This window comes from Ursus maritimus, unplaced genomic scaffold, assembly GCF_017311325.1.
Source record: "Ursus maritimus isolate PB19 unplaced genomic scaffold, ASM1731132v1 scaffold_26, whole genome shotgun sequence".
Classification (NCBI taxonomy): domain Eukaryota; kingdom Metazoa; phylum Chordata; class Mammalia; order Carnivora; family Ursidae; genus Ursus; species Ursus maritimus.
Window position 1 is genome coordinate 29,309,828 of NW_024425119.1, and position 16,180 is coordinate 29,326,007.

General features: G+C 38.2%; 1 protein-coding gene across 1 annotated transcript in view; it reads right to left on the reverse strand.

Moving 5' to 3' along the window:
• The window catches only part of PKP2 (plakophilin 2), an 89,810-nt gene that overhangs the window by 5,995 nt on the left and 67,635 nt on the right, over positions 1–16,180 (reverse strand). Inside the window, exons 8-10 of the mRNA XM_040642332.1 lie at positions 15,619–15,783; positions 14,555–14,728; positions 6,450–6,603 (exon numbers count right to left, since the gene is read on the reverse strand). Of these exons, the coding sequence (XP_040498266.1) occupies positions 6,450–6,603; positions 14,555–14,728; positions 15,619–15,783 (493 nt within the window). The remainder of the gene's footprint in view (positions 1–6,449; positions 6,604–14,554; positions 14,729–15,618; positions 15,784–16,180) is intronic.

Genomic DNA, 16,180 nt, shown 5'->3' on the forward strand with positions numbered 1-16,180 from the left:
TTAAAAAAGAAAAAAAACCCCACTATTTTAAATTTATGTTTTCACTCTATATGTAAGTTCTTGGTTGTAGGGTTTTAATTTGGCTTTTTTTGTGGTAACAAAAGAGGTATTAATATTTGATGATTTGATTATAACTTGTCAAATATATTGGTATAGATTTTAGGTAATATGAATTTATACTTGATTTTTTGCAAGAATTCTTTTCATGTATGTTTTCTTCATTTTCTCTTACTACTTCGGACTCTTCTCAAATGATGGAGAGCATGCTCCCATGGCTCCTCACAACTCTTTAGTACGGTGTTGTGTTGATCATGGTTGTATGACAAATACTTCTGCTTAATTTTGTTGTTTCTTCATCTGAGTTGATGTGTCCCGATGACCTGCACTCCTCTCTCTAGGGCACTGCATTGTAACTAGACATGTGTCTGTCTGAATTCCAAAGGGGGCTACGGGTCCCTGAAGACAATGATCACATTCACTTCCGGATTTCCAGCATCAATCGCCATGTCTAAAATGGAGAGGGATGCAATGAAAGGAACTGAGTGACTGTTGTCCTTTGATAATAAGTGGACCTGATTGACAGGAAAGATACACCTTCTGCTCAGACACCTGAACTCTGGTTTTCACTGTCCTTGAAGCATCACGGCACAGTGTTCAGAGATCAGAGCTCAGCCTCTGAAGTCACACTTCTTCAGTTTCAGTCCTGTCTCTGCCACTCAGTGGCTGTGTGGTCTGGGCAAGCTACTTAACCTCTCTGTGCTGCATTTTTCCCAATCTGTAAAATGGGGGAATAATAGTGTCTACTTCACAGGGTTGGTAATATACATACATACATAACTGCATACAAGTAATTAGGAAAGAAAATATGCAAGAGAAACCTGAGAAGAAAGAGCATTAGGTATTATATGCATATGTACATACACACATAACTGGGCCTGGATAAATATATTTATTTTGGGACAATTAAAATGGGATCTTTAATAGTGAAATATAAAATTAAAGGCCTTATCATGATATTGGAGGGTTACAGCTCAATGTCATATTGTTGAGGGAGATTTTACTTAATCCTTAAACTCAATGCCTTAGAAAGCCAAGACATTAGTTGGATGTCTGAAAACATCTGTAACTATAAGTAAATGGGAACTGAGAATCTCAAGATGTGTCCAAATATTTCCTTATAAATATATTATTTTATCTGATCCTTGTAAAAACACCGTGAGGTAGTGATTATTAATCTCATTCTGTTCAGACAGCTAAATCACTAGCCGAGGTGGTGTGTGTGACGAAGTGGCATTGTAGGACGTAGATCCGTGTCATCTGCATGAGATCTATTATTCTGTCACCATACCCAGTGTGCCTATCTTTAAATCTGTAAGAAAATATAAGTTTTTTAGAAAGATTTTATTTATTTATCTGATAGAGAGAGAGTGTGCGCGCACAAGCTGGGGGTGGAGGGGCAGAAGGAGAGGGAGCAGCAGACTCCCCGCTGAGCAGGGAGCCCGACCCAGGCCTCAATCCCAGGACCCTGGGAGCCTGACCTAAGCTGAAGGCAGACACTGAACCAACTGAGCCACCCAGTTGCCCCAAGAAGATATAAGTTTTAAGTTTATTTCTGTAAATCTAAGTAATATGTGAAGATTTCATTCCAGGTCAGCACATGGAAAGTTTTAGTCTAGAAGTCTCTCATGAGAAACAGGATTCATGTATTTCAAACTGATTTTCATTTATTCCTGGCTATGAATACTCTGAATCAAGATGGGTCCTGTCACTCAAATTATATATTTGATATAAAGCTGACTTGTAATTTAAAAAATGCGTTTATCTTGCTCAAGTCTCTTCTCTATACTGTCCTTGAAATGAGAGGACCTTTATCAGTGCATCATCTTATGAAAGCATGGGCTACATAGAAAACCCACAATCATATGGTCAATTACTCTTCGACAAAGGAGGCAAGAATATGCAATGGGAAAGTACCAGTCTCTTCAACAAATGGTGTGAGGACAACCGGACAGCAGCATGCAAAAGAATGAAACTGGACCACTTTCTTACACCATACACAAAAATAAAATCGATTAAGGACCTCAGTGTGAGACCTGAAGCCATAAAATTCCTAGAAGAGAGCACGGGCAGTAATTTCTCCGACATCGACTGTAGCAACATTTTTCTACATCGCTCTCCTGAGGCAAGGGAAACACAGCAAAAGTAAACTACTGGGACCACATCAAGTGAAAAAGCTTCTGTTCAGCAAAAAACAACCAGCAAAACTAAAACACAACCCACTGAATGGAAGGAGATAGTTGCAAATGACATATCTGGTAAAGGGTTATTATCCAAAATACATCAAGAACTTATACAACCCAACACCCAAAAAACAAATAATCCAATTAAAAAAATGGGCAGAAGATATGAACAGATGTTTCTCCAAAGAAGACACATGGCCAACAGACACATGAAAAATGCTCATTATCACTTATCATCAAGAAAATGCAAATCAAAACCACAATGAGATATCACCTCACACCTGTCAGTTTGGCTAAAATAAAAAAAAGAAAAAAAACCTCAAGAAACAACAAGTTATTGACAAGAATATGGAGAAAAAGGAACCCTCTTACACTGTTGGTGGGAACGCAAATTGGTGCAGCCACTGTGGAAGACATTCCTCAAAAAATTCCTCAAAAAATTAAAAATAGGACTACCCTACCATCCAGTAATTGCATACTGGGTATTTACCCAAAGAATACAAAAACACTAACTCAAAGGGATACATGCACCCCTATGTTTATAGCAGCATTATTTACAATAGCCAAATTATGGAAGCAGCCCAAGTGCCCATGGATAGATGAGTAGATAATGAAAATGTGGTGTGCGTGTGCGTGCATGTGTATATTATATGGAATATTATTCAGCCATAAAAAAGAATGAAATCTTGTCATTTGCAACAACATGGTTGGAGCTAGAGAGTATAACACTAAGTGAAATAAGTCACTCAAGGAAAGACGAATACCATATGATTTCACTCATATGTAGATTTTTTTAAAAAAAGATTTTATTTATTTGAGAGAGAGAACAAGCAGGGGGAGCAGCAGAGGGAGAGGAAGAAGCAGTCTTCCTGCTGAACAGGGAGCCCGATATGGGGCTTAATCCCAGAACCCCAGGATTATGACCTAAGAAGACACTTAACTGAGCCTCCCAGATGCCCTCATATGTAGAATTTAAGAAACAAAACAAAACCAACAAAGGGGAGAAAAAGGCAATCTGAAAAACAGACTCTTAACTGTAGAGAACAAACTAATGGTTCCCAGAGAGGAGGTTGGTGGGGGAATGTATGATATAGGTGAAGGGGATTAAGAGGACACTGATCTTGATGAGCACTGAGTAATGTACAGAATTGCTGAATCACTACATTGTACACCTGAAATGAATATAACACTGTACGTTAACTACACTAGAATTAAAATTTTTTAAATTGCAAAGAACCCAATAAAGATGATCTCATTAGAATTTTACAGATAAAAGCCTCACTACAATAACAGGCTACAGAACATAAATCAAACAAAACTAGACTTTTGGAGCAAAGTACTTCATTAGTGAGAGGATTTGGATCAGGTTGGTCATAATAAACTCTGCTGTGACTGTCCATAATGGTCCTTTGGCCCTATTCATTAATAAAGGAGGCAGCCAGACCTATTGAACATAACACTGGTTCTCCCTAGAATGCTCAGTGAGCATTACCTACAAGTTACATGCCACTTTAATTAAGAGGACTACTAAAATGACAAACTAGAATATAGACATTGGAACAGAAACTTGCCTCTCTCTCTCCCTCTCTCCCTTCCTTCCCTTTCTTCTTTCCTTTCTTTCTTTCCATTTTATGGTTTTACAAACTAGTGACAAAAATATTATACATGTTAACATGCATGTCACACGCATGTTACAAAAGAGATGGAAGAGACTAATATTGCGGTGGGTGCAACCAAGATATTCCTCTAGGTTTGGCCAAAAGTTAGAAATCAGAAACAAACTTGGGTACACATTACCAGTCTCTAAAACATGCCTAAAATGTAATGAAAAATTTATCCAAAGTTCAATGATTCTGTATCATTCAGTTTGCTTTTGTTAAAATTAACTCTAATAATTTATTAGCTACTAGATGTTGTATGATCCAAATTTAATTATCATTTATTTATCTTTCTGTTCATCTAAACTTTAATCTGTCTACAGGCACAGAGAGATGTCTGGAATAATGTTCACCTAAGATTAACAATGATTGTTTTCTGAGTGGTGAGAGGAAGTATTTTTCCTTTATTTGTGGTGCTTTTCTGAATTGCTTGAATTTTTGAAAATGAACATATATCTTAAAAAAAATTAAAGTTATTGTTCTTTAATACAACCATCTGAAACAACAATTTCCCATTTATCTAGCTTCTGGTTAAAAGTGACAAGTACAGGAATGAGAAGTCACATTGTTAAGCCATTAAATTTTTTTTTTTAAAGATTTTATTTATTTATTTGACAGAGAGGGAACACAAGCAGGGGGAGTGGGAGAGAAAGAAGCAGGCTCCCAGTGGAGGAGCCTGATGTGGGGCTCGATTTAAGTCATTAAATATTAAGAGAAAAAAAGTGTAAATATTATAATTACTCAGGTGAGCCAACAAAATTTAAGATGCAATGTGTCAAAGCCAGAACTCACTCAAAGTAGGCAAACAAAGAAAATAAATAAACATTAAGTATAGTGAAATGCAAAAAAACCCTTTCTCTGCTAAGGCCATCTCCTGCTCAACTGAAGAATTAAATAAAGTGTTTATTTATTAAAAAAAAAAAAAAGTAAAGTGTGGGGCTACATTTGTATCCTCCCCACAGTTAGAGGATGGTAGGACATGGGAGCAACAGCACTTCTACCCTGAAGGCATGAGCATAATTCGGGGAGTGCAGTTACTCTCCATCAGCACCGTTTTAAAGATGGAGTCAACATTTCCTTTGGGAAAAGAAAAAAAAAAAAAGTCAAAGGATGATATACCTGATTAAAGTGCAGCACGGAAGTCCACAAAGGACAATGAGGAGAACACTTTCATAATTTTCAGAGTGCCTAGGGCAAGGTTTCTTTTAGATTCATGAAAAATTTCCAGGCTCTCTCCGGATTTATAATGGGCAGGAAACCATTGTATGAAACCGCCTGTCCAATATTGTGCTGCCGGCTGGCTTTGGAAATGATGTTATTAAAACATAAGCACAGACCTCAGTCTCTCTGGTGCTGCGTGTCTGTGTGTATTCCAAATTAATCCAATGCACTAAAACCAAACAAGAACCTGTTTATAATTTTGGTGGAATTTTGTGGAAAACCGAATTTGAGTTGTCAGGAATGACTAATTTATGGAGCGTTAGGAGGCATGACTGATTTTGGCGTTATCTTCCTATTATCTCATTTTATAGTTTTTGACTTGATTCGCAACATTTCTCAGACATTTCTGTGTATAAGGCAAATGAACAAAACATTATACTTGATAGTTTAACAAGTTATCTTTGTCAATAATATAGACTCAAAAAAAGGAGCAAATACTTCATTGTACTCATTTTAAAATTGTCTATGCCAATTTTTTTTAATTTTTAGAATTTTTATTTAAATTAAATTTATTTAACATATAGTGTATTCTTAGTTCCAGGGGTAGAATTTAGTGATTTATTGCGTATAACACCCAGTACTCATCCCATCAAGTGCTCTCCTTAATGCCCATCACCCAGTTACCCCATCCCCCCCACCTCCCCTCCAGCAACCCTCAGTTTGTTTTCTATAGTTAAGAGTCTCTCATGGTTTGCTTCCCTCTGTTTTTTTATCTTATTTTTCCTTTCCTTCCCCTATGTTCATGTGTTCTGTTTCTTAAATTCCACATGAGTGAGATCATATGATAATTGTCTTTCTCTGAGGGATTTATTTCGCTTAGCATAATCCCCTCTAGTTCCATCACATTGTTGCAAATGTATGCCGAATTCAGTATACACTCAGTGACTCCTCCTTTTTGTCTTTTTTGCATGTCCATCCATTTTTTTCTAGTGCAACAGGGACCAAGCTTCTCAAGTGAGGACCACCATGTGTATATTTTCAATGTTTTAGAAGAGCAGTGCTTAAGCAAGCTAAACTAACTGAGTGGGTTAAAAAGACTCCCCCTGATTGCACAGCCGAAGGCTTTTGAAAAACATCAGACATGTTACCTACCTTGTTAATTATAGTTAGTTCTAAAATTTCTCTTCTATAGTAATTAAAACAACAACAACAAAATGCTGGATATTAAGAAAAATCCTATTTGAGGCCCGGGGAGAAAGCCTACCTTGATGCCTGGGTGCGAAGGCCAGGTCTATCACACTTCACCCCTCATATTTTCAGTTCATCATTGTAGAAAATGTGATACATTTTCAATATGTATTCACAACATCGAGACAATTTGTTGACTCACCAATTTCATTCTGCAGAGAAAGATTCCGAGACAAATTTCTCAGCAGGGAGACCGCCGTCTTTTTCACACTTGGGTCACCGACATGCAGCATCTTGCGGGTGTGCTGAAGGCCATTTTCTTTCTGGACGACTGTCTGAGCTACTGACGACGGCATCTGTGGTATGAGACGTGTCTTATCGATACTATTGCATTTGACTTCACACTAATACTGAATTTCTGTAGCCTACTAGAGACTGAGCAAGATGTTTTGAAAACTAGGGCTGTGGTGAAACAGTTGAAGGTATTTCCTTTAAATTCTTATTACATTTTTGGGGGTACTGGGTGGCTAAGTCTGATCAACGGGGGGGAGTCTGCTTCTCCCTCTCCTCCTGCCCCTCTCCCTCCTCATGCTCTCTCTCTCAAATAATAAATAAATAAGATTTAAAAAAATAAATTCTTATGTTCTCAATTTAATTATAGGATAAAAACAGCTATCTAGTATTTTTAGATAGAATATTGGATTTGGGAATCATGGAACACTACATCAAAAACTAATGATGTACTGTATGGTGACTAACATAATATAATAAAAAAAAGAATATTGGATTTGGTTAGTTGCTATTTTTGCATGTTTAGAAATAAAATGGGCCGTCTTTTCCTATCCTTCTTTATTCACATTTTCAGCTCAGCATTATGAAAAGGATATAAGGACAATGTTTTAGAATCAAACACCAGTGTCATGAAATTAGTTGCATAATGTTTTTTTTCCCTTTTCTATTTTCTTGAACTATTTGTTTAATTAATATTTCAGCATATTTGCTGGTTGTTCCTTTGGTCACCTTCTTGCTCACATTTTGGCATTTTATGTATTTTAATGAACTTACTCATTTCTAAGAAGCCTGCTTATTCTGAAGGAGATATTGGGGTTTTAAAGAAAAGACGTACGGCTAGTTAGATTACTCTAATTTTACGTTCTCAATCAGAGGCTGTATGTGCAAATCTTATTTGGAATCAGGCTGGCCACCTACTTTCAGGGGGTCTGAGTACTGACCAGAACATTCCTGGCATCCATAAACCTCTAATACTGGGGTTTGTGTCTATCACTTTATAGATTTGTATTTGAAGCTAACTTGAGGCCACCTGCCAAAAAGTCCTGTAATTCTTGACTATTCTTCAGGGTGACTATCTTCTCTGTCTATCTTTCCGAAACACTGCTTATTTCCTCCTTCCTCCCGCAGACTGTTCTCCTTACATTCTCCACTATACTTTTTAGAACAGGGGGTCTTAATATAGGGCCCTGGATTGGTTTCAGGGAGAGGACAGGAGAACCTTAAAACTATTTTTGTATTGGGCACCTGGCTGGATCAGTTGGTGGAGCCTGTGGCTCTTGATCTTGGGGTTGTGAGTTCAAGCCCCACGCTGGGTATAGAGATTACTTAAATATTAAAAAAAAATCATAAAAAACAAAAGAAAGCCTATTTTTGTGTTTATAATAAACTTTCTCAGGGAAAGGGTATATAACTTTTATTAGTTCTCAAAGTGTCCACTACTCCAAAGAAGTTTAATAATCATTATTTTAGAATGTTTTATTGTAAACAAGTTACACTTTGTCTTTCACTAATTTGCAGAGCACTCCATTAAACTATGTGCTCCACTCTGAGAAGAATCCTTCCTCAGTAGCCATCCAGAGAGGAGGCTACTTATTCTCTACCACTCCTGTGACTTGGGCGCAGAGGTAGGTAAGCGTTCCTTTCTCTTCCCAATGGCCTGTCTAGATAGTGTCTTCCCTCCCATACAAGAGCTCTCCTCTTCTGAGTCACTGTCATCCAGCTCTATCACCCCCATACCGTTTTCTTTGTCATCTTGAAGCCTACTGGTCCTTTCCCAGCATCCACTGGTGGCTTCAGAGCCTGGCTTAGAGCCTTCTCCACCTCCTACTCACTGTAGATGACCGCATTAATTACACCACAGTTCCTAGACTTCCTAAATGTCAATGACCTTCATCTCTCCCATGTATCAGCATTCACTTCCATGGTCATACAGAACCCGTATTCACCCCACAAAACCTTGATTCTGAAAACATAAACTCCAATGCTAGTCCCTGAACACAACTTCCTGTTGTCTTTGCTCTCTCTCCCTCACTCCTACCATATTTCTTCTTCAGCCTCATCAAGAACTCCAGTGCCTTTATCTCAACCTTTACTCCCCACACCTCAATTTGTCAGTCCTCTTCTGCCTTACCTTTCTTTCTTATTTAGACTAAGGTACATGAACCAACACATCAAAAACTATCTTTCGATACCCTTCGCTCTCTGTCATCCCAGCTTATTTCCACCCACCCATTAAAACTGCAAAACTGATTTTATGCTTGGCCACCAAATACTGCTAGAGTAAATAGTGCATTTGTGCAATGATACTTTTTTTTTTAAAGGTTTTATTTATTTTTTATTTTTTTAAAGATTTTATTTATTTATTTGACAGAGAGAAAGAGAGAGAGAGAGAGAGCACAAGCAGGGGGAGCAGCAGAAGGAGACGGACAAGCAGGCTCTCCCCTGAGCAGGGAGCCCGATGCGGGGCTCAATCCCAAGACCCTGGGATTGTGACCTGAGCTGAAGGCAGACGCTTAACCAACTGAGCCACCTGGGTACCCCTGTGGAAGGATATTTCTGCAAATTTATGGTCTCCAGTCTTCACTAGGAACCAAATGTTGCCAGTCAACTTTCTAAACTGCCTGTTGGGGCTTCAAAGCCTTACACCAGAATGCTCCTCCTAAAATTTAATCTGATTATGTTCCTCCTCAGGTTTAAGCCCTGCAGTGACTCTCCATTGTCTCCAGAATGATTTTCAGATGTCTTCATATGGCCTGGCATCCACTTGCCTCTCTTTCCTTATCATTACTGATTCTCTAGGCTATAGCTATACTAAACTGCTATCTCTCCTATTAGAACACAAGCTCCTTTAAAGGAGGACATGGACCTTATCCATCACTTTTTCCCCCCTTAAGGCCTTGTATGGTGCCTAGAACATGAGAGGTCCTATGTAAATGTTTATTGAACTGAACCATATGAATAATATGTTATCAAGTTTTCCTAAAGATTTACTATCATCTCAGGATATCAAGATGTATTAAAAAGTCACAAGGTAGGGGCACCTGGGTGGCTCAGTCAGTTAAGCATTTGCCTTCAGCTCAGGTCATGACCCAGGATCCCAGGATCAAGCCCCACATCGGGTTCCCTGCTCGACGGGGAGCCTGCTTCTCCCTCTCCCTCTGCCTGCTGCTCTGCCTCCCTGTACTCCCCCCCTCTCTCTTTCTCTCTCAAATAAATAAATAAATAAATACATAAAAATCTTTTAAAAAAAAAGTCACAAGGTATTTATTTCTTAAAATTTTTGCTTTAAGATATAAGATGCTTTTAAAATTGAAATCTTGCTTTGTATGTATATTATACTATACCACCTAATGATATATTCTTATATATGATAAAGGGTTCTGGTGTTAGTATATATAAAAAATCATTGGGTGGCTCAGCTGTTAAGCGTCTGCCTTTGGCTCAGGTCATGATCCCAGGGTCCTGGAATTGAGCCCCACATTGGGCTCCCTGCTTGGTGGGAAGACTGTTTCTCCCTCTGGGGCGCCTGGGCGGCTCAGTCGTTAAGCGTCTGCCTTCGGCTCAGGGCATGATCCCAGGGTCCTGGGATCAAGCCCCACACTGGGTTCCCTGCTCCGCTTCTTCCTCTCCCACTCCCCGCTTGTGTTGCCTCTCTTGCCGGCTGTGTCTCTCTCTGTCAAATATATAAAATCTTAAAAAAAAAAAAATCATTGAAACATACAAGTCCTGATGAAGTCTGGATCCTCAAAAGATGTTTAATCAACGAGGGGAAAGCATGGCATATTAGTCTTGTTAATTCTGATTCATTGAGGGAAATGAGAAAGTCCAAAGTGCGACGGTCTTTACAATTTGCTCAAAAAGGAAAGTAAACAGATTTACCAAATAGAGATTTTTTTTATTCCAGCTCTAGGAAATATGTGAGAATGACTATTAATAAGCTGGTCAACTATTTGCAAATAACATTTTAGTTCATATTGTCCTGATTACTAATGAGGTTTTAAGCACCTCTTCAAATGTTTATTGGCCATGTCTATATTATCTTTTGTGAAGGGCCTGTTCAAGTCTCTTGCTCATTTCTATTGGGTTACCTTTTGATTGTTAACTTGATGAGTTTTTTTATATTTTCTAGACACCAACCTTTGTTATTTATATATGTTGCAAAAATCTTTTTCTACTCTGTGGTTTGCCTTTTTACTGTCTTAACAATGTCTTTTGATAGCATAACAGCATAAGTTATTAATTTTAATGTAGTCAGTTTATAAAATACGTACTTCATAGTAGTCCCCTTTGTGTCTTATTCCAGGGCATGAAGATACTGCTCCACAGGCTTTATTGTTTTGTCTTTCATATTTAAATCTCATTGCTGTTAGTACTTGTTTTCCAGTAAGGTCTGAAGGTAAGGGATATGTTTTGTTTTTTTCCAACAGATATTAAATATTTTTAAAGTGTTTTAGAAATTTGAAAAATGGTTATTTCAATGACTTTTAACTTTGACTATGTGATGTTTAACTTATTGCTATTGATACATAACTGACATATAACATACATTGTAATAGTTTTGAGTGTAAAACATAATGATATGATATACCTATATACTGCAAAATAATTACAATAAATTAATATTCATCACTGCACATGATTACACTTTTTTTTCTTCTTCTGATGAGAACTTTTAAGATCTATTCTCCTAGCAACTTTCAAATCAAACAGTACTGTTAAGTATAGTCACCATGCTGTGCATTACATCCTTGGGACTTATTTATCTTTTTTTTTTTTTTTAAAGATTTTATTTATTTATTCGACAGAGAGAGAGACAGCCAGCAAGAGAGGGAACGCAAGCAGGGGGAGTGGGAGAGGAAGAAGTAGGCTCATAGCAGAGGAGCCTGATGTGGGGCTCCATCCCAGAACACTGGAATCACACCCTGAGCCGAAGGCAGACGCTTAACCGCTTAACCGCTGTGCCACCCAGGCGTCCCGGGACTTATTTATCTTCTAATCGCAAGTTTGTACCTTAATCTTTTCTTTCTTTTTTTGTACCTTAATCCTTTGATTTATAATGTACTTTTAATTTATACTGTACTTACAGAGTTTGCTAAATGGGTAAATTTTATTAATTCTTTCTCTTTCCTTATTTATTATTAGAATGACCACTTTATCTGAACCAATAAATTTTATTAATGTAGTTTTACTGACTAGAAATCAGTCATAATTTAATACTTAAATTACATAACCTATCTTTTAGGAAGCTATCTATTTTACTTTAGGTTCTTTGCCATTTCAGGCACATGGCCATCAACTGCTAGGGCTATCTCAGTTATGAACACAAGGTTAATGGACTGGATGCTTTCTCTGAACAATTTTAAATGCCTTGCTTTTTGTGTTTTTCTATTCAGTGATTCTTTTTAGAAATTATAAAAAACAAGTATTTTTTTATCATACTATTTAAGCATAACAAAAATAGGAAAAGTAATGATTAGAAAGGATATATGTATAGATATATATTTATATATATCAAAATTTTAATAAAAAGCATCTTGTAACTTTAAAGAACATATAATTGTCCCATGGTGCTAATGATTTTCTCCTATATATCTCCAGTCAAATTAACTCTTAACAACTCTGAGTATAGATGATACCAGGTCAGTGTAGGCCTCCTTTCAGGGGACCAGACTGGTTTAATATTAGGTATGATTTTAAATGGACACAATTAGGACAGTTATGAAGATATTTCCAATGCTTAGATTCCTTTCGGACTTGGAATGTCCTGGTACCTTAGATTTCTGTTTATTTATTCATCCCAGTTAGATTACTACCTACCACAGGGATTTTGTCTTATTCACTGCTACCTACTTAGCACTATGCTAGTTAGTACCTGCTACATAGGAGGCGCTCAAAAAATGAACGAAGGAACTTAAGATCTAGGTAATAAACTACGTATTCAGAACTTAAGTGGCACAAATATTTCAATCCTTGGGAACATGGAAACACCTCTGGACTGTTTGGATTCCATGCGAGATCTTGGAATGGAAGAGGCTAAAATGCAGGCTTAAAGGGTCAGCTCATACTGAACCATACTCAGCACAGGGAACTCAGACATGCACACACATACACGCACACCACTTAATTCCTGACATTTTCTTTTAAGTTGGCTGAGAGTTAGTAAGAGGGCTTCTGTAGTTTGGGAAAGTGAAAGAAATAGTTTTGGGAAACCTCGCACGGGAAAATGAGAAGGTATGATGACTGTGCATCATTCAGGGCTCCCTGGTAGTTTCTTGTTCCCTCCTCTCTGTGCACAAGTAAATTTTGCAGAAAATCAAAGAGATGAAAGTTTGGTCATATTCTTTCTTTCTTTCTCTTTCTTTCTTTCTTTCTTTCTTTCTTTCTTTCTTTCTTTCTTTCTTTCTTTCTTCTCTCTTTCTCTCTTTCTTTCTTTCTTTCTTTTAGATTTTAAGTAATGTCTACACCCAACATGGGGCTCAAACTTATAACCCCAAGATCAAGAGTCCCATGCTCCTCTGAATGAGTCAGCCAGGTGCCCTACGTTTGGTCATATTCTTAACCACAGTGCTGAGATAAGAGAAATACTGGTTTTAGTGTTTCACAATTTTGTTCAAAACACAGCAAGCTTCTGTGTAAATACATTAAAGAATGAATATGGTTTCTCAAAAATAAATACTATTTTTGGGGCGCCTGGGTGGCACAGTGGTTAAGCGTCTGCCTTCGGCTCAGGGCATGATCCCGGCGTTGTGGGATCGAGTCCCACATCAGGCTCCTCCGCTATGAGCCTGCTTCTTCCTCTCCCACTCCCCCTGCTTGTGTTCCCTCTCTCGCTGGCTGTCTCTATCTCTGTCGAATAAAAAAAAAAAAAAAAAAATCTTTAAAAAAAAAGTATTGAAATATATCTTTAAAAAAAAAATAAATACTATTTTTGTTATCCATAAGAGTACTTCTCTCTGTGGGGATGGATAATTGGAAACTGGACATACAATGAACAATTTTATGTGTGAGGGGGTTTATTCTAACTTCATGATCAAGATAAAGAATATAAGCTTAGTTCAAATAACTAAATATTTATAGAATCCCTAACTATGTAGTGAGGTGTAAAATACATGGGGAGGGGAATAAGCTTTTACTGTTTTATATATTTTGACTTTGCTGGTATAAAGTAAGTGCATCAGGAAGAGAAGCAGCTCTTTATTTTGTAGTTGAATTTCTGGGATGTAAAGCACAGATGTCCTCTCCAACTCCATACACAGTGGACATCTCTTGTTTTTGCCTGGCCAGGACTCATTCTTCCTTCTGGTAATGAGCCGCTCCTTTAGCATTCCAGTCCATGTGGTCCCAGTGGCAGTGACCCTGCCTGCTTAAACCTATGCCCCTGAAATTCACAGGTGGGCACATCACCCAGACCTGGACAGTCACAACATCCCAGGCTCCTAGCCACAGGTATTGCTTCAGATATGAGCAAGTGAGACTCATTTCTTGAGTTCCAAATGGAGCTATTGAGAAAATAGTAGTTTCTTTTCTGTTGGGGACACTGGACTGGATAAAATGAAAGTCTGGAATCATTGGTGACCTTTGCTATCATATGAGAGGAGCCTTTGAAAATAAAAAAGGGGAAGAGAGAACCCAGAGATAGAGTTATAATTACAATTGCTGGGGCACCTACCCACCATGACAGAAAGAAGACCCACCTTGACTTTCCAGTTAAATAAGCCAAGACATTCCTCTTTTTTGCCCAGGCCACTTTAGGTAGGATTCGGAGACATATAATTGAAAGAGTTCTAAAATAAATATCTAGGAGTCTTTCACTCACAGCCTGATGTGGCTCTGCAGAAATTGAGGCTGAAAGTCCTAGAAAGCTGGACGTCTTGCTGGCAATTACTGAGAACTGTCTTGACTAAAGAGAGAAAACTTTTGCTCTTACTTCACTGTCTTATCTCTGAACCTAATGTAGATACGTATGTCCTACAATGTCATTATTTTTAAAAAGCAGAAGAACAGGGTGATACTCACTGGTCCACTTCCTGCTGTGAGATTCTGTAGAGCTCCCAAGGATGCTTCCTGAGTGTAGTTTCGGACACTCTTGGCGATCAAGGACAAATACATCCGTATCACGATGGAATGCCACAGCCATTCCACACCCTTAGGGTTGCTCTTTTCTTCTGGCATTGGCATGTCCTGATATTGCTAACCACATACACAGTGAAATCCAGAATTAATGCCTTCAAGTGATTTCTACAATTCCGCACCCAAACTAAGGGACCAGAAATACCATCTAGTCTAGAGAGACTGACAATTTGCATAATAACAAGCCCCTGATATGGAAATGAAAAAACAAATATGTATGATTTCCAATCAGTTAACTTTTAGCTCATAATGTCTATTTCTCCTTAACAACACCCAACTTTACTTTTCATAGTAAGAGAAAACTCAAGCATGAAGGATAGGCTGTTCTAGAATAGTTTTCAGGCTGCTGTTAAGCTAAAAGCTAAATTAGTCACAACCACTGTAGAGATAAGAAAAACAGGCCTCTTCCCTCAGTCTTGTTAAGTTGTCTGGGATAACATCAGGATTCTAAATTTACCAGTTGCTCTCCAAGTTCACAAATATGTACCATGATAGTCTGAGGAATAGGAGAGGTTACATTCTTCCAGTTTTCATGGAATGCCAGTATGGACAGTATTCCTTTGTATGGATATACTTTTAGGATACCCAGAGCCAAACATAAGGGTTGCTTTTAATGTTAAGCAATTTATACACCATTGGCTATGCTGCATTAAGCTTATTTCCTAACTTATAGAGCAGATAGCAGTATGATATGGTGGCTAACAGTGCAAATCTGGAGACAGACCACCTGGGATTGAATTCTGTCCCCTCTACTAATTTCTTGGATTTTTCTGGGAAAATTAATTAGCCATTCTGTACTTCTGTTAACTTGTCAATAAATGAGGATATTAATAATACACCTCTTAAGGTTGATGTAAGGATTAAAACAACTTAAAAAAGTGCCTGACATATACTAAGTACTCAGAAATACACACATACATAATTTTTCTTTCAAAGTCCTCCCAGTATACCTCTTTTATTTTCCTGCTTCGACTGCCAAAACACCCAATACTTCTGTTGTTGTCAGTCTGCATAGTCCGGTTGTGGATATAGATACTCTGGGAATATCTATCTGGGAGCTCTGCCTCCAGCTGGTAGGAGAGGTTATGAAGAATGCACACACAGTTCTCCGTGGCCTGAGAAAACAGGACGTGAGCAGTGATCATACACATACAGACACCCCTTTGCAGGTGTGCTATCCCAGGACTTCCTGCGCCTTTAGATTTTACACAGTTTAGTGGATGCCGTGGGGTGTGCTCGACTGTGCCCGGGGGAGTCGAATGAGTGTGGCTAGATCATAAATGGTCACAAGCACAATGCTAAGAAGAAGAGGCTGAATTTCTCAAACCACCGGAGAGCCTTTCTAGTTTACTTCTAAGAGTGTGTTCCGATGATTCCATATTTTAAGATACGTAATTTAGTAGCCATGTGGAGCTGGAAACCAGAACTGTTCGTAGGACCAGTCAGGAGGCTACTGCATGGTAAATATGAAAGATACACAACCCAGGGCAGTAGAAGCAGCACCAGGGAGGA